This window comes from Acinonyx jubatus, chromosome A1, assembly GCF_027475565.1.
Source record: "Acinonyx jubatus isolate Ajub_Pintada_27869175 chromosome A1, VMU_Ajub_asm_v1.0, whole genome shotgun sequence".
Classification (NCBI taxonomy): Eukaryota; Metazoa; Chordata; class Mammalia; order Carnivora; family Felidae; genus Acinonyx; species Acinonyx jubatus.
Genome location: NC_069380.1, coordinates 113,123,592 through 113,148,619, shown reverse-complemented (window position 1 = coordinate 113,148,619; position 25,028 = coordinate 113,123,592). Strand labels below are relative to the sequence as shown.

Here is a 25,028-nt window from a genome sequence, read left to right as displayed (position 1 = left end):
AATAATAAAAAAAATAAATAAAGTTGGGGAAAAAAGAGAAAAGATCTGTCATCACCATAATCTAGTAAGTTTTTCACATCATTGATAGGGAGACATTCAGATGTTACATGCCTCTTTTTTTTTTATTTAGTTTTTATTTTTTTTAATGTTTTTTTATTTTTGAGAGAGAGAGAGAGAGACAGAGTACAAGTGGGGCAGAGAGAGAAAGGGAGACACAGAATCCACAAAGCAGTCTGCAGTCTCTGAGCTGTCAGCACAGAGGCTGACTGAAGGCTCAAACTCCTGAACCACAAGAATGACCTGAGCCCAAGTCGGACGCTTAACCATCTGAGCCACATAGGCGCCCTAAGATGTTGTATACCTCTTGATACAAAATGAAATATACTAGTCATCTATGATGTGTTCTAGCCAAATGTAAGTACCTTAAGATTATTTTAAAGATTTTATTTTTTAACTAATCTCTACATACAGCCTGGGGCTTGAACTTACAACCCTGATCAAGAGCTGCATGCTTGGGGTACCTTGGGTGGCTCAGTCGGTTAAGTATCCAACTTAGACTCAGGTCATGGTCTCATGGTTCATGAATTCAAGCCCCACATTGGGCTCTGTGCCGACAGCTTAGAGCCTTGGGGCCTGCCTCAGATTCTGTGTCTGCCTCTCTTTCTGACCCTCCCTAGCTTGCACTCTGCCTCTCTCTCTCTTTCTCAAAAATAAACTTAAAAAAAAAAAAGCAACTAGACAGGTACCTGGCTGGCTCATTCGGTGGAGCATGCAAGTCTTAATCTTGGAGTTGTGAGCTCAAGCCCAACATTAGGTATAGAAATTGTTTAAAAATAAAATCTTTAAAAAAAAATGTAAGAAGCACCTAGAAAAATTTGGAAGATGGGATGTTCGGCAGGACAGCTGCCCCCATCTTCTTAACACATTGGTGTCATGAGAAAAGGGACTACTTTAGATTAAAAGAGACTTAAGATACATAATCAGAATCAATTCTTGTTTCTAGATTGGACCCTGGTTTAGACAGACAAGGGGCAAAGGATCTTTTTGAAGAGACAACTGGGAAGATTTGAATTCAGACTGAGTATTAGATGAGATGAAAATGTATTATCTTGGAAGGTAAAGATTGTTAACCCAAAAGAACACATTACAAAGCAGTATGCACAATGTGATCCTACTTTGATTAAAAAAATACATATATGCATATACATGTAGAATATGATGTGGAAGGATACCCACTTATTATATATCTTATTATTATAAAATGTCTGGAAGGTAGGAAGATGCTGTTTTGTTTTTTTTTTTAATTTTTGCTTAGTTGTATTTTCAGTACAATTCCAGTTGCATTTCTCCAGTGTTCATGTTACTGCTTTTGTAATTTTTTCTAAGGTTGAGAAAGATAAACATCTTAATAGATGTCAACATTAAAATTGTTGGCAACATTTCTTTATTAATAGACTTTCTATGGGCAAGATGTTTTACAAGTTCTTAGTGCTGGCGTATATCTGAATTTTTGGATGTATTCCTCCTGAGACTAATATGCCTGCTGTATTCAAAACACCTTCAGCATCAGTGTTGGGAAGACCAACCAAAATCTTAATAACAAAGGTAAGTAATAGATTGTTGTATTTTGAGCAATGGACAAGAGCACATAGGAAAAAGCAAATTTTACAATCAGAGTCCAGTGTGACAGCTTCAGGAGGTCATTTCCACCACAAGAGATTCCTCTTGTGGAAAAGAGAGGCAGCATTGTATATGGCAGAAAAATTGCATTCTAGAAGTCAGCTCCAGTCTTCTGTTTTTTAAAAATGGGGCAGTGGGGTGAGAGAAAACAGACTAATCTGAGATGTATTTGGGAGATCGGATAGACAAAAATACATGCACAGGGAAACGTTTATAGTTAGCCACAGGATTCCTTAATTTTAGGTTATTATTTCATGGGCCATACTGCAAAGGGTAGCATAAGGTGAATAGGAAAACAAGAAGACCGCCTTCTTGCTTGCTTCCTGGATCATTGGAGAAGGGAGTAGACCACTTTCTGACCAACCTTTTATGTAGTACCAGAGTACTGTGCCCATACAGGTCATCGTTAAGTGCTTTAATGCATCTCTCTCACACTGAATGATAGTGTCATATCCTTATTAATCAAGATAGATCACTTCAATTCAGTTCCTTTCTCCAGGACTCCAAGAGACCAAAGAAAGCAAGCAAGCATGTAATTCTCTTATGATTTGGAACTAAATGGTTCAGATGTTTCTTTACTTCTGTAGAAGTTTAGATACAGGATAACATCTAGAAGCTTCCTGTGCCTGTTACCAGTCTTCTTATACTTAGCCAGGAAACATGGCGTAACATGTCTAACCTGGGCATATCTTCTCAGCATATGTTTGGGGGGTTTTGAAGGGTAGAATATTGCTTGAAGAAGAGAGCTCCCGGCAGTAGTGTATATGCCCTGGCAGAAGAGTGCTACAGATTACCTTGATTTGAAAGTGTCACAAATACTTTCGAGAAGTGCTTGCCTAGCTCAGAAATACTACTACTGCTTTTATGGAGCTCTTTATAAGAACTATTTAAATTAAGCTTTGACTTAATTCAGAGATGGCCCAATTCTTTGTTTGCTATTTCTCTCACTTCAGATGCTTTGCCTGGAAAGGCAAAATGCTTTTCCTTAGTCCCCTCACTAACAGCAGTCCCTATCCTAACTTTATTCCTTTCACTTTAGATCTATAATTGCTTTCCAAAAGCCCTGTCAGACTTAGGAGAAACTTTAACAGAATTTACTTCTAAAGGTAGAATCCAGTGATTTCTGGCAATTTGAGATAGTATGAGTTAGCTTTCTCCTACCTCACCCAAGGACATGACTAAAGGAGGAGCTTTGTGGACCAGTCGTGCATGGCTTTCCTATTAAATTAGACCCTTGAGTCCACTAGACTAGGATAACTAAAGAAAATGATATTGTCTGTTCCTTTCCTGCTTCCAAGGTGACCCAAAAAGTTCTCTCCCATCCAAATCAAGAGTTGATGACATTGCTTTGATTGATACCTTTTGTCCCCAAACCAAATTGTTTTTTATAGCTCACCCCCTGCTAGCACTTTCCAAAGTGCCACTGCCATCAGCTCCAGAGGGAGCCCCTTCCTCAGGCTTCCTGGCCAGCAGCTGCACTGTGATGGCCAGTAACACCGAATGGGAGGAGAAAGCAGCTTGCAGACAAATGGGCAGCTAATCTGACCGACAGCCCCATCACTAGAACCATAAAAAACTTCTTTTTCCCCTGCCCCTCCCCCACTTGCCTCATCTGCATTTCTTAGCTGAAGTGGGTGGAATGCCTCTTGGAAGAATTATGGCTTCAATATTGTTTATCAAATCAACCTCAATTCTTTTTTTTTCCTTTTTTCTTTCTTAAACCAATTCTGTTTATTGGGCCCAATATTGTCAAATCACTACAGACCTTATAGATATTAAAAGGACAATAAGGGAATATTATGAATAACTTTATGCCAATAAGTTTGACAAATTAGATGAAATAGACAAAGCCCCTAAAAGACACAGATTATCAACAATGTGTCTGTCACCTGAACTATAGTTTCTAGATCCTTCTTTAAACTTTCTGTTACTACTCTCTGTGTTCAGCTTTTTATTTTGAAGCAGCCATTCAGAGCTTACTTAATTAGCATTCTCAATTCTTCTGGGATCTGGTTACTTTTCAGCACAAGTTTTGTAATTGTGTGATAGAGGGGTTAAGCTATTGTATGAGAATAAGCATCTCAGGGGTTAATAAGTCTTATCTTAAGATTGTAAAACCCTGATCCTTCTGGGTGGCCTTTATGTTGAGGCCAGAATGACAGCCTCTCTGGACTTTATCTAGTGTCTCTGGTCCTTGCAATGTGAGAACATTTCAAGGAGTCGTTAACATATATATGTGGTTAGAGCCTCTTGCACCATAAAATGGTTAGACAAGGACCAATATAAAACAGTCAGTCTACAATGAAGCTGAGGCCTTGAAAACAAGCACATCCTTTTCAGTGGTACTTGCTTTTTTATAATGTGTCATTTAGCAAATGGACTGTGAAGAATTAGTCATGCCAGACTTCTAGCCATCTGATGACTGGCTGTAGACTAAATATCCCAGTTGAAAATCTTTAGGCTTTAAAGCTTCAGTCTTTCCTTTCAAAGTTCAATTGAAATAAAATACTACATCTGATAGGACTCCCAAGTTCTAGTCTAGTTTAACTTGTTTGCACCTTTCAGAGATGCAAGTTCAGCACACAAATGGCAAACTTTTATGAGTTCCTTCATGCCTCTCAGGGGTGTAAGAAAATGAAATTTTGAAACCATTGTTACCTTTGTGCTGAGAAATACAATACTAGAGTTAGGTAAAAATGTAATATTATTAAGGTATTGTCTCATCGGCCAAATCACCATGTTACATCCCCCTTTCTATTGCGAATACGATAGGTCCAAGCCTGAATTCACTATTGTGTATGGAAAGCCAGACCTTTTCTTGAGATTCCCATAGGTCTGGATACCCCTACCTGCCTTCTTCTCTCAGCTCTTTCAATAGTTACCTGACTCTCAGGGCCTGACTGTAGGCTCTCCTAAGCCACCTGGCTGGCCTTTTCCCTGGACTCCACACCCTTGCATCTTCTTTTACTTTTCTTACTGTCACAGCTCCATTCTTAAAGTCTCTTCATTTTTTTCTTGATCATCATTTCCTTTTATCTTTACCAGTGAGTTTGGTATTCCTGACCTCAACATAAGCTGCTATAAAGGTTTGGGTTTGTTGGTTAAATCTCAATAAAACTGAAAAAGATAAAGATTTTTTGAAGTTATGAAGCACATCACAGACTAAAGTACTTAAAAACATTATGCTATCATACTTTGTTACTGTTCTAGTTGGCCTGGGGACTCAAGTTGAATAGACACTGCCCATGATGAAAATAGGTTTCCTTCTTCCATTGAGTAGCTAGGTTTGACATTCATTCTCTTTTGTGACAACAAGTATTTGTTGAGTATCTCATGTATACCTAATGCGTTAAAAATAGTATCATATTTGTTGGTCTGGTATTCAGAGCTCTCACAGACTGGCCAGTGCTTGTCTTTCAACTTTATCACACCAGAACTTGCCCTTATGAACACTGCTCTAGCTAGAGTGGTCTAGTGGCTCATTCCTAATTGTGTTCATTTGCTGAAGCCAGTCTCTTCCTTTACTCCTGCATCCCCACATCACAAATACTGGATGACTCTCCTACTCTTTTATGGTTATGCAATTCCTAGTTTAGAAGGCAATTTCCTAGAATTTTGCTCTAAAATATGCTTGCTTCTTGTGCCTGTGAAATACTCATGCTTAATTTCGGACTTCTCTGGCACTTAATAATATACTCCATAGACATAATGTAGTGGGTAATATGGTCAAATGGTTTAGCATTTGGCTTTTGGAAATAGTAAAGCAGTTTTGTATCATAACTCCATGACTTCCTAGTTCTGTGACCATGGGAGGAGTTGCTTAATCTCTAAGACTGTTGCCTCATCTGTAAATTGAGGATAATGATAGTATTGACCTGACAGGTTGTTGTAAGAATTAAATGTGAAATGTAAAAGCACCCAACAGTACCTTGGAGGCACAGAGTAAGCACTTAGTCAATGTTAGCTATCATTATTTGCCTCATGTATTTTATTATTGTTTTTAATTATGAATTTTTTTCTTAAGTAAACTCTAGCCCCAATGTTGGGCTTGAACTCATGATCCCAAGATCAAGAGTCACATGCTCCACTAGACTGAGCCAGCCAGGTGCCCCTACCTCCTGTATTTTTAACTCATTTATATATGGATTATGTTCCCACCATTAATGGAAGAACTTTCTCCTATTACCTATTACATGCCAAACGCTATACTAAGCACTTTTATTATTTAACTCTCACAACAATCTTGAGGTTAAAATGAGGGATCTCACGGTGCTTGGATGGCTCAGTAGGTTAAGTGTCCAACTCTTGGTTTCAATTCAGGTTTGTGGGTTCGAGCCCCACATCAGGCTCCATGTTGACAATGTGGGGCCTGCTTGGGATTCACTCTTTCTCTTCTCCCCTCTCCCCCACCCCCACTCTCTGTCCCTCTCTCAAAATAAATTTCTTAAGAAATTCTTAAGAAATTTCTTTAAAAAATTTCTTTTAAATGATTGGATCTAGAGGCCATATCTAGGAATTATTAGAGCTACAGTTTTTAACTTAGTTACATTTGGCTCAAAAGCCGTTCCATGACTTCATGGTGTTTTTTTCACAGACCTAGAAAACCTTGTTTTTTTCATAGGTCCTCCTAAGTGTTGTGTACAGACCAAGTTCATTCATTTATGGACTTATTTTGTATAAATCAGTGGAGTGGAACTTGGAGCTTTCCTACATTTATGCTATTGCTTTTGGGGGCCAATAATCACAGTTTTGTTTCCTTTATCACAAATGAAATGCCTCCAAATCCCTTTTCATTTTCCATATTACTAAAGGCATTCATGCCTTTATTTACATTTAACCACTGCTTGTTCTTGCTTAGCTTTACCAGTGGATATTAAACTACATAATACAACCCCTTCATTTATAGTTGAAGCAGGGTAGCTATGAGACATGCCCAAGGTCACACATCAAGCTAATGGCTGATGAGCCAGGTTCCTGGATCACATCCAGAGTGCTACTTACTATGCAAGGAGCCCCTTGAGAAGAAGCACTTTTGAAAAGACTGTTATCATAAGCTGTTAACAGCCTCCACCTGCAGTCTTTTTTGTGGCATTAATTTAACAGTAAATCTTTTAAAAAAATAATATACAAATAAGCTGCCTTCAGCACAAAATTCAAATTATTGAAATCTAATCATAAGACCATATGTACTTGAAGAACATCTTACTATTGCTGTTTTACAGGCTATAAGCTAGAAACCAAAGGGAGTTCTAATTTATTCTGTATGGCAATTGGCATGAGACATCATATGAAGGCCAGACTGTCAGGATAGAGAAACTTAGGGGCTCAGAATAGAATTTTAGAATTCCGAAAAAGTTTTGTACATATCTAATGCATTTGAATCCAGTCCCATTCTTTTTATAGTAGCGATTTTGAAGCTCAGGAAGTGATTTGCATGGCATTATAGTAAAATCTGTGGCAAAATCGGCAACACTTTACCAATAATGCCCAATTGCGTTCCTTGATTACTTGAAAATTAAAATTAAATTGTGTTGATATCACAAAAATAGCAGGAATAAATACTTTTGGAAAAATATAACCTTTAGGGAACTAAAATCAAACATTACCTTAATCTCCCTTGAAATGTGAACCGCCATATTATGTAGGCAACTTCACTGCATATACAGATTTTCCTGGCTTTTCAACAGTCCTTATGTGTTACTGGCAGAATTATTTTTTTCACCAGAAACATCAGAATTCAGAAAGAGAGAAAAAGGGAATTATCTCAGCTAAATGGGAACTTTGAAAATATCCAAATTGTGAGCTATTCTAAAGTGGCCTCAGTTTTTAACAACTTCTGATCACGGAGAGGAATTGGGATGGGTTTGGGTCATCCTCTAGGAAGATCAACAATTCTTTTCTAGTATTTTAGCCATAGAGGCAACAAAAATATCTGGCTGTTCAATATAGCTTTAACAGTATTTTTATCTTCAGTGTTTTCTTTTTTATTTATTTATTTATTTATTTATTTTTAATTTTTTTTTCAACGTTTATTTATTTTTGGGACAGAGAGAGACAGAGCATGAACGGGGGAGGGGCAGAGAGAGAGGGAGACACAGAATCGGAAACAGGCTCCAGGCTCTGAGCCATCAGCCCAGAGCCCGACGCGGGGCTCGAACTCACGGACCGCGAGATCGTGACCTGGCTGAAGTCAGACGCTTAACCAACTGCGCCACCCAGGCGCCCCTCTTCAGTGTTTTCTTTAGGTTGTGGGTTATGTGTGTACACCTATTAGAGACCAGGATTCAAGAGAAATTTTGTATTGTCAAATTTTTGAGACAATTTCATTCTTCCCAGTTTGTGCTCATATAGATTCAGGTCACACTTTTTTCTTTGGTACAGTACTACCCAGCCTGGGTCTAAAATCAGACTGAGAAGGAGAATTATATGACAGTGGGGAACCACATCCATACCTTCAGCCCAGCCCTGTCCTTCAAACTCTGGAGATTATTCAGAGTCAACCCCAGGACACTAGTGAGTGTGGGAAGCTCTTGGAGGGGTGAGGAGTGGGAGGATACCAGGGACCTGAAAGATCTTACGCAGTTTCCTGCCAAGCTGGCCTAGGATTAACCCATCATTTCCCAGCCAGAGTTATCCCAGCTGTCTTGCTTTCCTGGGGTCTCTCATGTTAATCTATGGAATTGACCAACTGAGTTTGACCGTGACTGGCTTTGTTTTGCAAAACAAAATTGGTAAGGCAGGCCTCATGCTGACTGACTGAATGGTGTCATCAACTCAATTCAAGGGGTGCCACAAAAGCAAGGAAATGAAACTTCAATTTCCTCCTCATGTTAAATGATAGCTTATCATACTGATTATGACCCTTATGCAGCTCAGGGCAAAGTATTTTATTGCTTTTGTTGTGAACAGCAATAAACCACTCTCATCTTCCACATTTTCCTCCAACTCCTACCCCCACCCCACACCTGATTAAGGCTCATCCAAAAGGACTGTTCTTTTTTGTCAATGGTCTGAAAACCAAAGCCTTCTTTTTTTTACACCCCCCCCCCCCCCCCCCCCGCCCACCAACCTGTCAGGATTTTACCTTTATTCTAGGAGGCCCAAGATTTGCTTTAAAACAGAAACAAACAACCAAAGAGAGGTGGGGAAAAAGCCCTTCTGGCTTCAGAGCGCCCTTGTAATATCCAGCTCCTCTCACTTGAATGAGCTTTGCTTAGGTTCTGGATCAGGCAGACATTTGTTGTCTTCCCTGTGTTCACACTGCCCCTGTATATATACTTCCACTGGAATACTTCTATATAACACATTTTTATGGGCACAATTGTGCTTTCCTTCTGGATTGGAAAGGGCTGTGTCTCTTCATCTTTGTGCCCCTGACCCATAGAAGGCATTCACTGAATGAACAGATTGATAGATGCCAACCCACAAAGTTCAGCTCATCTATTTCCCTACCTGCCAACAAGTCTGTACCTGTCTGTTCCCAGATTGCAAATCCAGTTGCTTAGCTTCCTCATTAGGCACTTGTGGACATCAGTGGGAGAAGTGTGGTGTTTCTTTGGACTTGAACCTGTACTCTCTTCCCTTCACCTCCTCCTTTTCGTAGAAGTCTCATTTATTCTCATGGCTTCAAAACTGTATGTGTATGACTCCTAAATTTACATCTCCATCTCAAATACCTTCTCTAATTTAGTCAGCTTTCCCAGATTTAATAACCAATTGCCTGCCTGATATCTCCACTTGAATGTCTCAGAATATTTTCAAAGTTTGCATGCTTAAAATGGAGCTCTTTGCAATTCATTTTTATTTTTTTATGTATGCCCTATGTCCAAAGTGGGGCTTGAACTAATGACTCTAGGATCAAGAGTCCTGTGCTGTACTGACTGAGTTTAAAAGGAACTCTTTGGGTTCTTAGCTGGCTCAGTCAGTACAGCATGTGACTCTTGATCTCAGGGCTATGAGTTCAAGCCTCACATTGGGCATGGAGCCTACATAAAATAAAATAAGGTAAAATGAAACTCTTGATTCCCGTCTTCCCATTAGCCCTAATGTCTTCCTCTCTCATTTTGCTGATGTCCATAAGTGGCATCATCTGCCACTCACTTACTAAAGCTAGAAAACCAGAAGTTTTCCTAGATCCCTCCTCTTTTCTCACCCACCACATCCAGTGCTTCAGCAAATTTTATTGGTTCTACTTCATTTGTACATACTTCTCATTTTTCCTGTTCTCTCTAGTCGCACTGGCCCTACCTTATTCCAAGCTACCATCAGCTCTTGCCTGGCCTAATATATAATTGCCCTTTTGTCTTCAGGATTCCATGCTTGTCTCTCTCCAGTCCATTTTCCATATGAGCCAGTTTGAGTTTTCTTACAAAGTAAATAGGATCCAATCAGCGCCCCACTTAAAATCTTTTAGTGGCTTCCCATTTCTCTGAAGTAAAATTCAGACTTTTTTACTGTGACTCACTGGATCTTGGATGATCTGACCTCTGCCTGCTTCTCTAAGTTCACCTCATGCCACCACATACAAACCATGCTCTAGTCACATCAAGCTTTTATCAACTCCTAGAATTTTTCAAGCTCTTTTCTGCTTTGGGCTTTATTGCTTTCTTTATCTTTTTTTTTTTTAAGTTTATTTATTTATTATTTTGAGAGAGCAAGAGAGAGCGGCTGGGGGAAGGGCAGAGAGAGGCGGAAAGAAAGAGAATCCCAAGCAGTCTACAAACTGTCAGCCTGGAGCCTGACGCAGGGCTCAATCCCACAAACTGTGAGATCATGACCTGAGCCGAAGTCAGACGCTTAACCAACTGAGCCACGCGGGCACCCTCCTCCCCCTTTATTATTTTAAATTTCAGAGAGAGAGAGAGAGAATGAGAGAGAATATTAAACAGGCTCCACACCCAGTGTGAAGTTTGATGCAGGGCTTGACTGCATGACCCTGGATTATGACCTGAGCCGAAATCAAGAGTCAGAATCCCAACCAACTGAGCCACCTAGAAGCCCCAGGACTTTATGGTTTATAACACTTCTTTCTGGAATATGCTTTCCTGAAGCTTTTATAATTGGATCCTGTTCATCTGAGTATCAGCCTAAATGTCAACTCACAGAAAGCCTTCTCTGACCACTTTATCTAAAGATGTTGCTGCCTTATAACAATCATAATTATTTCTATCTCAGTGTGTGATAATTTAATTTTTTATTTGCTCATTGTATATGTTCTCATTAGAATGCCAGTTCCATGAGGGCAGAGAGAGACCTGTCAGTGTCATGAACTTCTGTATCACCTGCATTTGTTCTATGCCTATAAAAGAGTAGGTGCTCAGTAAATATTTATTAAATGAATGAATGAATGAATGAATGAAATAGGTTATAAACAGGATCAGTGTATAACCATCATCAAGACAGGAAACTTTTCAGTGTGAAAGGAAGCACAATTACATTTATACTTGGGACAATAGGCATAAATCATAAAGCAATAAAAAGAGCACTAGAGTTTCCAGAAATAAAAGAAGTCCAAAGTACTCTGAAGTAACCTACAACAATTTTTTTCATGTTTATTTATTTATTTTTTTTTAGTAATCTGTACACCGAATGTGTGGCTCAAAATCATGACCCCAAGATCAGGAGTTGTGTGCTCTTACAACTGAGCCAACAAGGCATCCCTGTGCCTTACAATATTTTTATACGGGTAAAGCCAAGTTAAAATGAGTACTATAGAAAGGGACATGAAGTGAAGAGTAGGGAATGGACTGACCTTTTCCTTCTTCTTGGGCTTAAGTGGTAAGGGTGTGTTTGGGAACATCATATGTTCTTCTCTTTTCTTCTTCTTTTTTTCTTTAGTGTTTATTTTTTTATTTTGAGAGAGAGAGAGAGAAAGAGAGAGAGTGCGAGCAGGGGAGAGACAGAGAGGAGAGAGGGAATCCTAAGCAGGCTTTGCACTGTCAGTGCCAAGCCCAATGCGGGGCTTGATCCCATGAACCACAAGATCATGACCTAACCCCAAATCAAGAGTCAGAAGCCTAACTGACTGTGCCACCCAGGCACCCCTCTTTTCTTCTTATTATTAAAAAAATTTTTTAATTTCACATAGCACACCCAAGCCCTCGCCCATCAGTTACCTATCTGAGTTATTGCCCCACTAGTTAGTTTTGAGAATAGTATGGATCCACCCCAGAGCAAAAGACCTAGGGTTTGCTTGAACTTAGAATTAGGAGACATGAGATGTATCTTCATCTTGACTTTTACCTATAGGCAAATAACCGTGAACAAATTACTTTCCTCTTTTGCAAGGTGAGAGGGTTCTAGGAGATGACTTAGGTCTCCTTTCTCTGAGATTCCATGAACTATTTAATGTCAGGAGAACAGTAATCACCCACCACATGCAGAGTGTTGTGAGAGTCTTACAGAGGCACTGAGAGGTGGTAACATGGTTCTACCTCCAAGGAGGAGATTTGTCAGCCCTCTTGTTGAGACATAGAAAAAGACATAATGCCTAGATATCATAGGTAGCGATATTTAGATTCTATCAAATAATTGGCAGGCAATTTCAAAGAGCAGCTAATAAACCTTAAGGACAGAGTATTTGGAGAGGGAGAGTCAATCGTTAGGGCAAAAGTATTTCAGGGAGAAAGAAGATGGTCTCTAGTGGGACACAGAAGTTGCGAAGTTGCATGGGAATGCTATATGTGAGGAACTGTCATGACTTGGTCTGGCTGGAGCTGAGGAAGCAAAGGATAAAATTGGAAAAGCAAGTTAGGAGCAGGTGACCTGTAGGAAGGGCAGTGGCTTGGAAAAAGAAGGGAGTAAAGCTGATTATTCACTTTCTGATCTATTTACTTCTAAATTGTTTGAATTTTTGAATTTTTTCATCAAAAACATATTTTTTATGAGAATGTATGTATAGAAAAATTTTTTAAATGTTTACTGTGGGATATTGTCTAGTTTAGGACACTTCAAACGTAGGCCAAAGAACTGGGATTTTATTCTCTAGGACATTGCATGTTTCTTTTTTTAAAAAAGGTTTAAAAATTTTATTTCAAGTACAATATATGTCCCAACATGGGACTTGAACTCCCAACCCCAAGATCAAGAGTTGCATGCTCTACCAACTGAGCCAGCCAGGTGTCCTTGTTTGTTTTGTTTTTTGATCAAATGATGATGAACTGAATGTAGTATATTAGTAAGATAAATGTGGTAACAATGAGTTAAATAGAGAGTTGAGAAGCAAGATACAAATTATTGAGTGCAAAATTCATCTACACGGTACAACAGTGTTAGTCCACTGGAGGCAAAGGCAATGAAGAGAAGGGAATAGATTTGGAAGGCAAACCAAAGGAAGATGATTAAGTATGAAAAGGTGAGTCTGGGAAGATTCAGGAGTAAGCCTCAGTCCCTCAAAGTTTCCTTACACCACTTGACAGAAACAGAAGTCATAAGAGAAAGTCACTGCTGTCCCTCTGGTAGAAATGGTAAGAAACAATAGAGCTGTGGTGCCTAGAATTTACACAGAGGTGGTGATTTAGGAATCATCAGCAGAGAAACAAAACTGGAGTTTTAGAGTAGGTAAGTTCTCCAAGGGTGAAAGCAGAGAAAAAAGTGTGTCCTAATTGTTAGTTTCATGTTCTTGCCCCTGTGCCACTGCAAGCCCCTGCACCACTGCAAGCCCCTTGCTATGGAGGACTTTGCTGCTTGAGGTCCCAGCTGATGGAGATGAGAACCAAGGCTACTTGGCTGAAATGAAGGGGGTTAGAAATGAATTTGGGTTATGGAGAAATGCAAATAGGGCCTGAAGGGGCAAAGTGCTGTGTTGGCAGAGAACAGGTAGATTCTTCAGATACTTGCGGGCAAAGAGGATATGGCGTTGAGACTTGAGAAGGATATGTGGTTTGCATCCCGCTTAACTATTCATAGAAGCCTAAATTTGGTGCATTTGAAGATAGTCTGGGAAAAAGAGTGTGAGAGAGAACTAGTGAGAAACTGGAGTTATTAGGTTTATTTAGCTTGGAGAAAAGGAGAGTTTGAAGGCTTGATTCATAATGAGAGATCCTAGAAGATTTGGTGGGCTTAAAATAAAGCAGTGCTGATTCAGGTTAGACCTGCAGCAACTGATAAGCAGTTTATCACAGGAAAGGAAGGACTGGCTTCCTTCCCCCTTGATGGTCTTTCAAGAGTGTACAGTATGCTCCTCCTTAGGTGTTTGATTAGGAACTCTTCTGTTAAGAAGCACATGGCTGAATCAAGTGATCTCATATAGACTGCAAGAAGCTCCTGGTGAAGAAATGATAAGGGACTTCAATACCTCTGAGTCCCAACATAGGTTTGCACAGTTAACTGTGAATCAAAGAGGAATGTGGGAATGAATTTGGGTTCCTGGTGCACCACCAGGCCTTTTCCCTTACCTACGTCCTCTGTTCCCCTATCTGGTCTCCCTACTCCTTTACTGGCCTAATGTGGTCTGAGGCTTCCTGGAGCCTTGGCCTAATTCCCCCATTGCTTCCACTGGTCACCAAACATCCCTTTTCTGATGAAAAGGGCATTCTGGCAGGGTAGGCAGAGCACCAACTGTGGAGAATGTTCAGGGCCTTGGAGTCTCGTGTTACCTCTTTACTTATCTCATTTGGTGACCCTGGGCAGGTTACTTTCTTCCTCTGAACCCAACATTCCCCTGTTTGTTAGGGAATGCAGCAGGATTAGCTAGTTTAGAGCTATAGTCCTACTCAAAGGTCTTTAACTTCTCCTGAAGACTTTGCTCTGGTCCGTGCTTTCATTTCATTTCCCCTCAATCCAAACATCTGTATCTGGGCCCAGTCTCTCTCTGTCTTTTGTGATCAATTATTGTAAGTAGTTTGTGATCTGGGGCTAGAAATTTGTCTTTCTCTGGATCCTGTTTTTCCTTCCTCGACCCTCTAAAATAAACACTCCTCCTTTGACATTCCTTTGAAACTTTGACCTCTAATATAGACCATAACTGTTAGCATTTTTCTTTGAGTACCCCCTAGCAAACCAGGATTCTGCCCTCCCAAGTCAGCAGGAGTCAGGCTATCTTGCTTTATCATTCTAAGGAAGGCCTTTGCAAGTCAAAAGTTAGGTTTCTACATTCTGGAGAAGGGCTGAGAAATTTAACTCTCCTACTTGCAGAAGAGGGAAGAAGAGGACACCTTTCACTGCATATGAATGGTAGTCATTCTACAAAGCTGTCAGAACAGTTAAGAATGTCACCAGAGATCCCTGGGCTTCCAGAGCCTAAGTGGTGTAAAGAAAGTGTATGGGTTTGGTTTGTGTGATAGTGGCGTGAATTCAAATTCACCCCCCTGTGTTTAATTTTAGGTTAGGTGCTTAACCTCTCTGAACCAGTTTCCTCAGTAATAAGAAGGGAATAATTGTAACTCTCTAATTGGATTGTTCCCAGGATTGAAGAATATAATAGATACTAAGTACTTGACACTTAGTGGGTCAAGTACTTTCTTTTCACCATACTGTTACAAGGAAGCCCTAGCAAGCCCTGAGGAAATTGGCAGGGGACCCTAGGAGACTCTAGGAACAGGCCTCATGGTTTTCTTAGAAGCCCCTGATTCTACCCATGGCAAAGGTCAGATAGGAAGGAGGACTAGGACAAGGATGAGGACCAGGAGGAGGAGAGGAGAAAGGAGGTGAGAGGGAGAGGAGCAGAGATGAGGTGAGAGGGGCTTGGCAAGCATAAGAATATTTTCCTTTAATCCAGACCGAGAAAATACAGGCTTCTATTCTCCAGGCCATGTGAAGCAGTGCCTGGATCTGAAATATGCAAATAGGCTCATGGACAGGATTCCCTTATTGAGTTGATTCCTTTTTCAATAGGTTTTCAAGACCTACCATAGACTGTGGCCAATCTCCCTGTCTTGAGCCCTAAACCTATTGAACATAGGAGTTTTACTGTTTTGTCACCTTAATGATAGCCAGTTTGTTAAGGACAAGCCAAAAGGGAAGGAGTGTAGGGTTGTAACTAGTGAATCTGAATAACACTGTAATGCCTTGGAATGAATCCCTGACAGAAAGGTGATGGATGTAGAGAATCTAAATTCCTTTAGTTCCTGGCTCAGGGTCTATGTGGGAAGATTGGTTGATGTGATTGATTGCCATGAAAGTAAGATGAATGAGGATGGAAGAGACTTGGAAGGAGCTAGACTATGAGCTTTTTGGGGAAGTAGGAATTCTCAGTTGTTCTGTGAAAACCTCAGATATAAAGCCACAGAAAACACAAGGCATGCTCCTCTTGAATGATCATGTTTGTACAGGGCAGCAGGAATTGTTTTGTTTTTGAATACCCCTCCCTCCCCCACTTCAGGATTATTTGGGAAACTCGGGGAGGTCCTGGGGGGAAAATGTCAAAGCATCAGGTAGGTACCTGGGTCCTTTGGATGGAGATTCAGTTAGGAATGAAGGGAGAATATCTAGTTTGTTCATTTCCCTAGCACATTGTCACAACTCAGGTTTCATAATGGACACTTTGGCATCTATGTGTATTAAAGGATTGACCTCAAGGCCAGATCGTTTTATAATTTTTTTTTCCTCTGAGCCCCAGGGTAATATTGTTTTGGTTACCTATTTCTTCACCATAATTTTTGTGCTTAGTGTCTTGCTCCCCTTTCCACTACCAACACACACACATTTGCTGTGTCACTAACTGTAGTGTCTTTCTGTAAACTTCCTTAGGACAGAGGTAAAGGAAATCTTCCCTTTCCTTGACATAGGCTGCACTTTATGGATTTCTCCTTGTCTCTGGCATCTATGGTAGTTGTAAACGCACCAGAAGGAATATTTCACCTTCCTTTTTACTGAAAGAAAGAAAGAAAGAAAGAAAGAAAGAAAGAAAGAAAGAAAGAAAGAAAAGGTGGGTTATTTCCTGTTGGCATTTAAAAAAATTAGTAATTTAAAATTTTTTTCTAATGTTTATTTTTGAGAGAGAGAGAGAAAGACAGAGTGTGAGCAGGTGGGGGTGGGGGGCAGAAAGAGAAGGAGACACCATATCTGAAGCAGGCTCCAGCCTCCTAGCTGTCAGCGTGGAGCCCAATGTGGGGCTCGAACTCACAAACTGTGAGATCATGACCAGAACCAAAGTCAGACGCTTAACCAACTAAGCCATCCAGGCACCTCTCATTCTTTTTGTTTGTTTGTTTTGTTTTTAAAGTTTATTTATTTTTGAGACAGAGAGAGACAGAGCATGAACGGGGGAGGGCCAGAGAGAGAGGGAGACACAGAATCGGAAGCAGGCTCCAGGCTCTGAGCCATCAGCCCAGAGCCTGACGCAGGGCTCGAACTCATAGACCGCGAGATCGTGACCTGAGCCGAAGTCGGACGCTTAACTGACTGAGCCACCCAGGCGCCCCTCATTCTTTTTTTAAAAAAGTATTTTATGGCAAGTATTTTTTAAGTACTGATTTTTTTAAGGGAGCACTAACTCATAATCCTGACATCAAGAGTTGCATGTTCTACCAACTGAGCCAGCCAGGTGCCCCAATAACTCATTATTTTTTGATAAGAAAAATATTTGGTTTTTTGTAGACAAGTGTAAAAATACAGAAAAACCCAAAAAGGAAAACAAATCACTCTATGTTGGTATTATATGATAGCAAATATTTTCACATTTTTAAACATAAGTTCTATGCCCAGTGTGGGGCTTGAACTCCCAACCCCAAAATCAGGAGTCATGTGCTCTACCACCTGAGCCAGCCAGGTGCCCGAGTATTTTCATATTTTTAAAAACAAAATTGGGTTATCCTCAACATGCTGTTTTATGATTAATTTTATTCATTTAATATATCGTGTGTTTCTCATGTTACTAAGTATTTCTCGAGAATATTATTTTAATGGTTGATAATTTCATTGTGGAGCCATGATTTAACTAGTTTGCCCTACTGTTGAACATTTAAATTATTTTCTAATTTATTTTTTTGATGTTTATTTATTTTTGAGAGAGAAAGAACAGAGGAGGGGCAGAGAGAGGGGAGGAGACAGGATCTGAAGCAGGTTCTGTGCTGATAGCAGAGAGCCTGATGCAGGACTTGAACTCAGGATCCTAGCCATGAGATCATGACCTGACTTTGGTGAAGCTTAACTGATTGAGCCACCCAGGCACCCCAATTGTTTTCTGATTTAAAACATTAAGCTGAGAATGTTTTTCCATTCTTGGTGATCGTTCATTTTACTTGTTTATTCAACATATCTGAAATACCTCCTCCCTGCAGGGTGGTTGGCCTTTGCACAGAGGGGAGACTCCTAAAGCTGAGATGCTCGGGTTTAGGAGACCAGTTGTTGAGTCCTCAGGAGCTCCTTCTCCAAAGTTTGCCACTGGAAGATGTAGAAGTGCAAATGAAGAAGATAGAATCCATAACTTTCCTAGTCTCTTGCCCACGTTCTCCCTGAGGCATACAGACACCCCAGGAAGCCCAAGTTTAAAAGCACAAACACACTTTGAGTATGGTTCAAGTTGAAAGGGCTTCCTTGTTCCTCAAGTTTCTTAGGTTGTATTAAGGGTAATACCTTCTAAATCTAGGAGTTTGGATTATTTTCTTATTGGCCAGTTCCTGGTCCTCAATTTTATTCTCTCTCAAACACTTATATCAAGCGGGTTGGATATTTCCATTTTCCCCTTAGCCTTGGGTATAATTGGAATATAGAAGCAGGGTTTCCCATTCCCTTTCTTATCCTAAGGTTTACAAAGAGAGAAATAAAAGGTCTCAGATTGATATATATTCTAGCATTTATTGCAAAATGAGGTTGAATTCCCAATCTGGGAAAATAACAAAACAGTCATTTTACAGCTCTTTGGGGGGAAAAATACCTCTTTGGGTGCATGATTGGGGCAGGAGGAGACTTGTCTAGGTAACTTTGGAGTCACCTGTCCACTTACTGTGACCATCCTTTTTCTATGGCTAGAGAGATGGTTTCTGAGCTGGAAAAGTCCTCAGCTTATGTTGGGGTCCTGGTTTCCCCAGGGTTTTATGAGGAGAATTTTTTTTTTTAAGTAAGCTCTACACGCAATGTGGGGCTTGAACTCAAAACTCCAAGATCAACAGTCACATGCTCTATTGACTGAGCCAGGCAAGCCCCCTGAGAACTTTATAAAAGTGCATACTCAGATGAAAAACTCAACACCCTAAAAACCTCCCACTGGGCAGATATAAGGTCTCTGCCCCACTTATCTGTCTTCATGAACATATAGTTGGTCTTCCTGGAGCCAGACAGCACAGGGGAAGGTTGCTCCTTCAGGAGTCTTGTCAGAACTCTTTGATTCCCTCTGATTCTCAGCAGCACAGCTGGGCTGGATGTGATTTGAAACTTACAGCAACAAGTACTTTGAGGGTCCTTCTGTATATGACCCCCAAACCAAACTCCCCTTTAACAAGCTGCAAAAGTACAGGCATAAAGACCAGGAAATAACTTACAAGAAAGATGAAATGGGGTCTGCCCAAGTTAGAATCCCCAGGTTCCAATTTCAACTCTGTGGAGAATATGCTGTATAACCGTGGGCCTCCATTCCCCCCATGAATAGCAGATACGAAGATGACTACAGGCCAACCCTGTGATATTCCAGTTGTTTTCGAATTCACTCTCTCTGCGAAAGAAGCTGTGTCCGCTTCCATTGTCATGCAACTGAGCAAGTGAATTTAAGTGGGGTGCTATCAAGCACTGCCTGGGGAACTTGTGCAGTAGTACTTGTTTACCACATGCCTACACTGGTCACACCTGACTGTGCAACACCACTGGAATTTGCAGTTACAGCTGCTGATAGCCTCAGTTCTTCTCTCCTCCACCTGCAGGCCACACTCGGTGCACAAGCGCCCACAGCTGCGTTGCTCCCACCTGGATGTGTTGTGGCTATTCTGTAGACACTCCCGACCTTCTGTGCCATAGATGCCCAGGCTGGAATTGCGGGTACAGTAATCTGGTGATTCCTCCAAAAAGATCAGCTCAGCCTCTGCACTAGGAAGGAATCCCTCAGTGGGTGCCCAGTGGCCCTCAGCACTGTTCCCAGCCCTTAACTGCCGCTTATCCATCTCGATTTTCAGGGCCCGTTCGTACTTGGCCTTCAGGTAGTCTCCCATCTCCCGGAAGTCAGCCAGCTGCAGCCAGCATGTCTGGATACTGCAGCTTCCAGAGATGCCATGACATTTGCAGGTCCTTTTCATAATGGCTCTCACTGCCTTCAGAGAGAGAAAGAGAACGAAAAAGAATGACTCTGGGTAGGGAAGACCAAAGGCTAGTAATTAAATGGAATATTTTAGAGTTGAGCTTCTTAACTTTGGAGGGCATCAGAATTACTGGGGAGGCCTGTGAAAAACACTTATTCTTGGGCCCCACCTCAGATCTTCTCAATTGGAATGTTCAGGGGTATAAAGGCCTCAGTGTGGGTAATTTTAAAGCTCCCTTGGGTATTCTTCGGGAAAGTCAGACAAGTGTTGAGGTTACTGGAATCAGAAACCTTGGGCTCTAGGCCCAACTCCATCACTTGTTGAGCCTGTTTCTCTCTCTCATTGGAATAAGAATGATCAAGAAAGTACTGTGTAAAGGGGAAAATATGATCATTGGCACTGTTATTGTCCTGAAAGTGGGACCTGGAGTATTTGTAAGGGTTTTGATTTGTCCTCTCCCAGAGGGAGGGAAGCTCCTGCAGTCTGAACGCTTACCCTTGAGGCAATTACCCATGAGTGTAATTAATTGCCTTGAAAACCTCTTACCCTTGCCCTGGGCAACTAGGTCATCCAGATGTAGGTTCAAAGGGAAATTTTTCTGCTCTTAGCACTAAATCCAACTTGTTTCCAGATTTGAGTTCAGAATAATCCAGAAGTTTTGGGGTAGAATAGACCCTCCAGAGAAGCCCAGATCAGTCCCAATCCCTCGAAGCCCAGACATATCTTAGGACACAGGTTGGATGAAAACCCCCATCAATTTCCTAGAACATGCAGTTGAAATGGGTAAAATTTTAAGTCATAGAAGCAAGGCTTTGGTACTATATTGTTCTGTGTTCTCAGAAACCTGCCTGTGGAAGGGGCTAGACCGTAATGTCTAGGGATAAGACTAAAGTAGAAGATCTGAGTTTATTGCCTGGTTCTGATGCTTATTTGTTAGTTGTATTGCCTTGGCCAAGCCACTTGGCTCAGCCTGAACTGGCGTTGTCATTCAGAGACTGGGGGTAGCCCTCCCGGTCCTGATAACTGCTGTATGGATGACATATGGGTATGAGACAGCTCTTGGTAAGCTGTACAGATGTGAGGCTATTGCCAGTACTGAAACTGATAGTTCACTGGTGGACTCCTATACCTACCAGCCTGCCTGCCCTATTGTTGTGAAGATTCATCAGGGCTCTGGCATCCTTTCCCTTTTCCAGGCTGTCCACAAAGAGTTTGGAGATCCTTTCCCCAAATTCCACATTGTCGCTGCAGCCTCCCCAGATCCAGCCATGACCTCCTATACATAAGGAAAGAGTAAGTTCTGCACACATTTCCCTGGTCAATTTCAGAAGAGTCAAGGTCACTTTGGCTAACCATCCCCCAAGAACCCTAGAAGAGTGTAAAGCTATAGCTGCAGGTGAAACAGGGACGTGAAGGTGCTCAGGGTGGGTGGGTGAGGTCCTGTTCCCAAAGCCAAGTGCTCACCCTCAGGTACTTTCTATCTCTAGGCAGTTAGTTTCTATACCCACAGTAAAGGAGGCATACTGAGCCTGACCTAGATGATCTCAGAGGTTCATTGCAGCTCAAACATTCTGGAATTCTGTACCATTATCTTACAGTAGTCTTGTTAGAGACATCTCCTCCCTCATTAATGACAAATCTGATTCTCTTAGATGGTGTACAAGTAACTGAGTAGCTCTGGATTATGGCCAAACTGTTCTCAGACTGAAATATGAGGGTTAGCTTTAAACTCTCTTTGGCCTTCTAATTCCTAGATGCCTTGTTAGTTCTAGAGTTCAATGCTACTTGGTGATCCTGGAATCAGGGACCCAGGCTCAACTCTTGGGAGACTATAGGTTCAGGACCTCCCACCAAGAAGTTGCTGCTAGTATCTAGGGGTTTGAGGGAAATGTGTCCACCTTTTCCTGGAAGACCTTAGCCTGACTGTAGCTCTGCATCCCTCACTTCTTCCCACCCACATCAGAGAGCACAACTTACCTGGTTTTCCGTTTTTTGACTCATCACAGCCACAGTTTTCAAAGTCACCCATGCTACAGTTCTTGGTGATGGTGTACATGACTCCAGCAGAGCTGATCGCATGAATGAAGGAAGTCTCCCTGGTGGCTTTGGAGAGAGAGAGGGGACTGGAAACTTGGGCTCTGATGACCCAAAAAAGCAGAGGCTTTGGAAAAGCAATGCTCTTTCTCTCCCCTGTCCCCTTTGGGTTGAAGAGGATACTCTTTCTTCTACTTGAGAGAACAGTGCATGTCTTTCCAGTGTCCTTACTGTCATTCACACAGACAGGAGCATCCCCATGCACAGATGGGGAAAGTAAAGCCCAGAGAGACAGTGATGGGATCAAAGCCACTCTCCTTACCCCTTGTACTGAGACCAAGACCCTGCTGTCTTGAAAACCAGCCTGGGCTTCTGTTCATTAGCCACTGCTTCTAGTCCTCAGGCAGTGAGGACTCAGTGAGGTGAATACAAAAATATCTCTTTTTGTTTTGTTGTTATTTGTTTGTTTGTTTGTTTATTTATGTATTTTGAGAGAGAGGGAGAGAGAGAGAGAGAGGCAGGCAATGGGCAGAGAGAAGGAGAGACAGAATCCCACGCAGGCTCTGCACCATTAGCACCGAGCCCGATAAAGGGCTTGAACTCACAAACCATGAGATCATGACCTGAGCTGAGATCAAGAGTCAGATGCTTGGGGTGCCTGAGTGACTCAGCTGGTGTCTGACTCTTGGTTTCATCTCAGGTCATGATCTCATGGTTCTTGGGTTTGAGGCCCATATCAGGCTCCATGCTAGCAGTGTGAAGCCTGCCTGGGATTCTCTATCACTCCTTCTCTCTCTGCCCCTCCCTGGCTCACTCGCTCTCTCAAAATGAATAAACTTAAAAAAAATTATAGGGGTGCCTGGGTGGCTCAGTCAGGTAAGCATCTGACTTTGGCTTAGGTCATGATCTGGTGGTTCATGGGTTTTCATGGGTTTGAGCCCTGTGTTAGGCTCTGTGCTGACAGCTCAGAGCCTGGAGCCTGCTTCAGATTCTGTGTCTCCCTCTCTCTCTGCCCCACCCCCATTAGTGCTCTGTCTCTCTCTCAAAAATAAACAGTGAAAAAGAATTTTTTTAATTTTAAAATTACCCTTAAAAAAAAAAGTCGGATGTTTAACTGACTGAGCCACCCAGGTGCCCCCAAAAGTATTTCTATAAGATGTAATAATCTCTATTTTTAAAATGCATGCCCATATTTGTGTGTTTGTATACACTTACCTTGCACTGAGTTACATGAAATAAAAATAGGGAAAGGACTCTGTGTTTGCAGCCTTGGAGGAGTTTCCCATTTGCCCAGCTGTCATAAAATCCCAACAACAGAGATGCTGAAAGATCACACTGAGCTGTGTCTCATGTGGAGGTGTGCGTGTGTGTATGCACCAGTGCAGCTGTTTTTAACTGTGTGTAGTAGTTTGCATAAAAGTTGTTTATATAGAAACAATAAAGAGGTGCCTGAGAAGAGGTGGGGAGTAGTAAAGAAGATGATAGTGATGAAGAGAAATATCTTCCCATGGAGTAGACACTCAGAATGGGGAGTGTGTGGAAATGAAATGGGACAATGATTTTTTAGAGAGTTTAGTAAGATACCAGCTCAATAAATGGTAGCCACAATCATTATGATTATTACATGGTTCCCGCTTCATGTCAGAAGGAAGTAAAAGTCCTTTTCTCTTTCCTAAGCCAGGTAGCCCTCATTACTCCTGGTGACCTAAATAGAGCTGGCCTTATTGACCAAATGACAAAACTGGGGTAAGAGAGGGGAAGTAACTCATTTCAAGGTTTCACAGCAAGGAAATGGCAGATCAGCTGATCACTGATAACTTTTTCATTTCACTGTGCATATATATGTCATACATACAACGTATACACATACTGCAAACCCACCTCCATGCACATATACCCCCTTGTGCAGGTGCACAAACTTACCGCTTCTCAACCTGTTGTGAGTGGACAGCTGGAGAGCATTTTCCGGGCAGTTCCAGCGTTCCCAAGCAAATTGGAACTTACACTCCTCAATGCCACTCTGGGCACCCAGGGCCACACTAGTAGTGTAGGTCAGATAGGCCTGGCAAAGGGAAAAGGGCTATGAAGTTCAGCTCTGGCTCAGGTCAGGTTGTCTGGGGGGAGCAGGGGAGCAGGCAGGACTCAAATGGGTTAGCTCTCCATTAAGGAAAACTTATGGGTTCCCCCGTCTGTCTCCCCTCCCCTCTTTTCTTTCCCCAAAAGAGTTCCCTTAGGAACCCAGATGGGTAAAAACAGAAGCCAGAGACCATCCTACCTTAGGGCCTGTTATCAGGAAATTGTTCACTGACCTATCAAAAAGAGGAAAAGTGAGGCAAGTGGTGAATGGGGATGATATAATGGGGGTTTCCTTGGTGGGGAGTGGTGGAGGAGGGGGGGGCAAGGACTTACCATGCAGAGGCACTGAAGGTGGCATAACATATGCCAACAGCCACCCTGAGCATAAACAGGTCTCCCATGGCCCTGCTCACCCCCAGGGGACCAGGTCCAGCCCAGGGCCAACTCCAGAGAAGTGAGGAGAGGCCAGGGTCTTTCTCAGTATTTACGTGGGGAAATTCTGAATGGCCAAGGGGGAAAAATCAACAGCTCTTCTCATTTGTCCCTCACTGGCAGGACTGCAGGAGCCACTGACCCAATGGGGGACCAGGAAGGAAGGACTCAGCCCAAAACCTCCAAGGAAAGCCCCGCCCCACCCCGCCCTGCCAGCCCTCCTTCCCTCTCAGGCTGACAGAAGGGCTGAAGCCTTTCCTTACCTTTGAAGTTTCTTTCCTCTATAAATCAGATTTGTCTCTTCCTACTTGATGGCTCGTTTCTCAGAGTCTTGTAGGCTGGAGCAGATGAGGTTCCTAACCCTCAAGATAGGTCACCAATTCCTCAGATCTACAGTGTCCTCATCTGTCAGTGAGACCTCACTCTTTGTCCTGCCTTTTTCCCCAGTATTAATAATTATAGAGGAACCCTACTGGGGACCCTCTATTACTCATTTTCCCAAAGTAAGTGAATGCACCTTTCCTACCTCCTTCCTTGGTGACTGTAAAGTCATGGAATCATGGGACCATGAAACAGATCACTTCAGAGGGTATCTCTGTAATAGGCCCTTCTATTACATTCCACCAAAGTAAATTCTGG

At 41.9% G+C, this 25,028-nt stretch overlaps 1 protein-coding gene and 1 long non-coding RNA gene across 2 annotated transcripts; one reads left to right on the top strand and one right to left on the bottom strand.

The window, feature by feature from the left end:
• The first annotated feature begins 916 nt into the window (after nt 1-916).
• Nucleotides 917-16,493, top strand: LOC128311132 (uncharacterized). Its single transcript, XR_008289147.1, has 3 exons — nt 917-1,116; nt 1,455-1,605; nt 16,369-16,493. It is a non-coding gene; the product is annotated as an uncharacterized LOC128311132 (long non-coding RNA).
• A 2,349-nt stretch (nt 16,494-18,842) lies between these two features.
• WNT8A (Wnt family member 8A) lies at nt 18,843-24,565 on the bottom strand. Its single transcript, XM_015064937.3, has 6 exons — nt 24,291-24,565; nt 24,157-24,190; nt 23,805-23,943; nt 21,825-21,950; nt 20,981-21,123; nt 18,843-19,859 (listed from the first exon to the last, which is right to left on the bottom strand). Exons 1-6 carry the CDS (start codon nt 24,356-24,358, stop codon nt 19,338-19,340), a joined length of 1,032 nt encoding a protein of 343 aa, XP_014920423.1. The 5' UTR covers nt 24,359-24,565; the 3' UTR covers nt 18,843-19,337.
• Between the last annotated feature and the right edge of the window lie 463 nt (nt 24,566-25,028).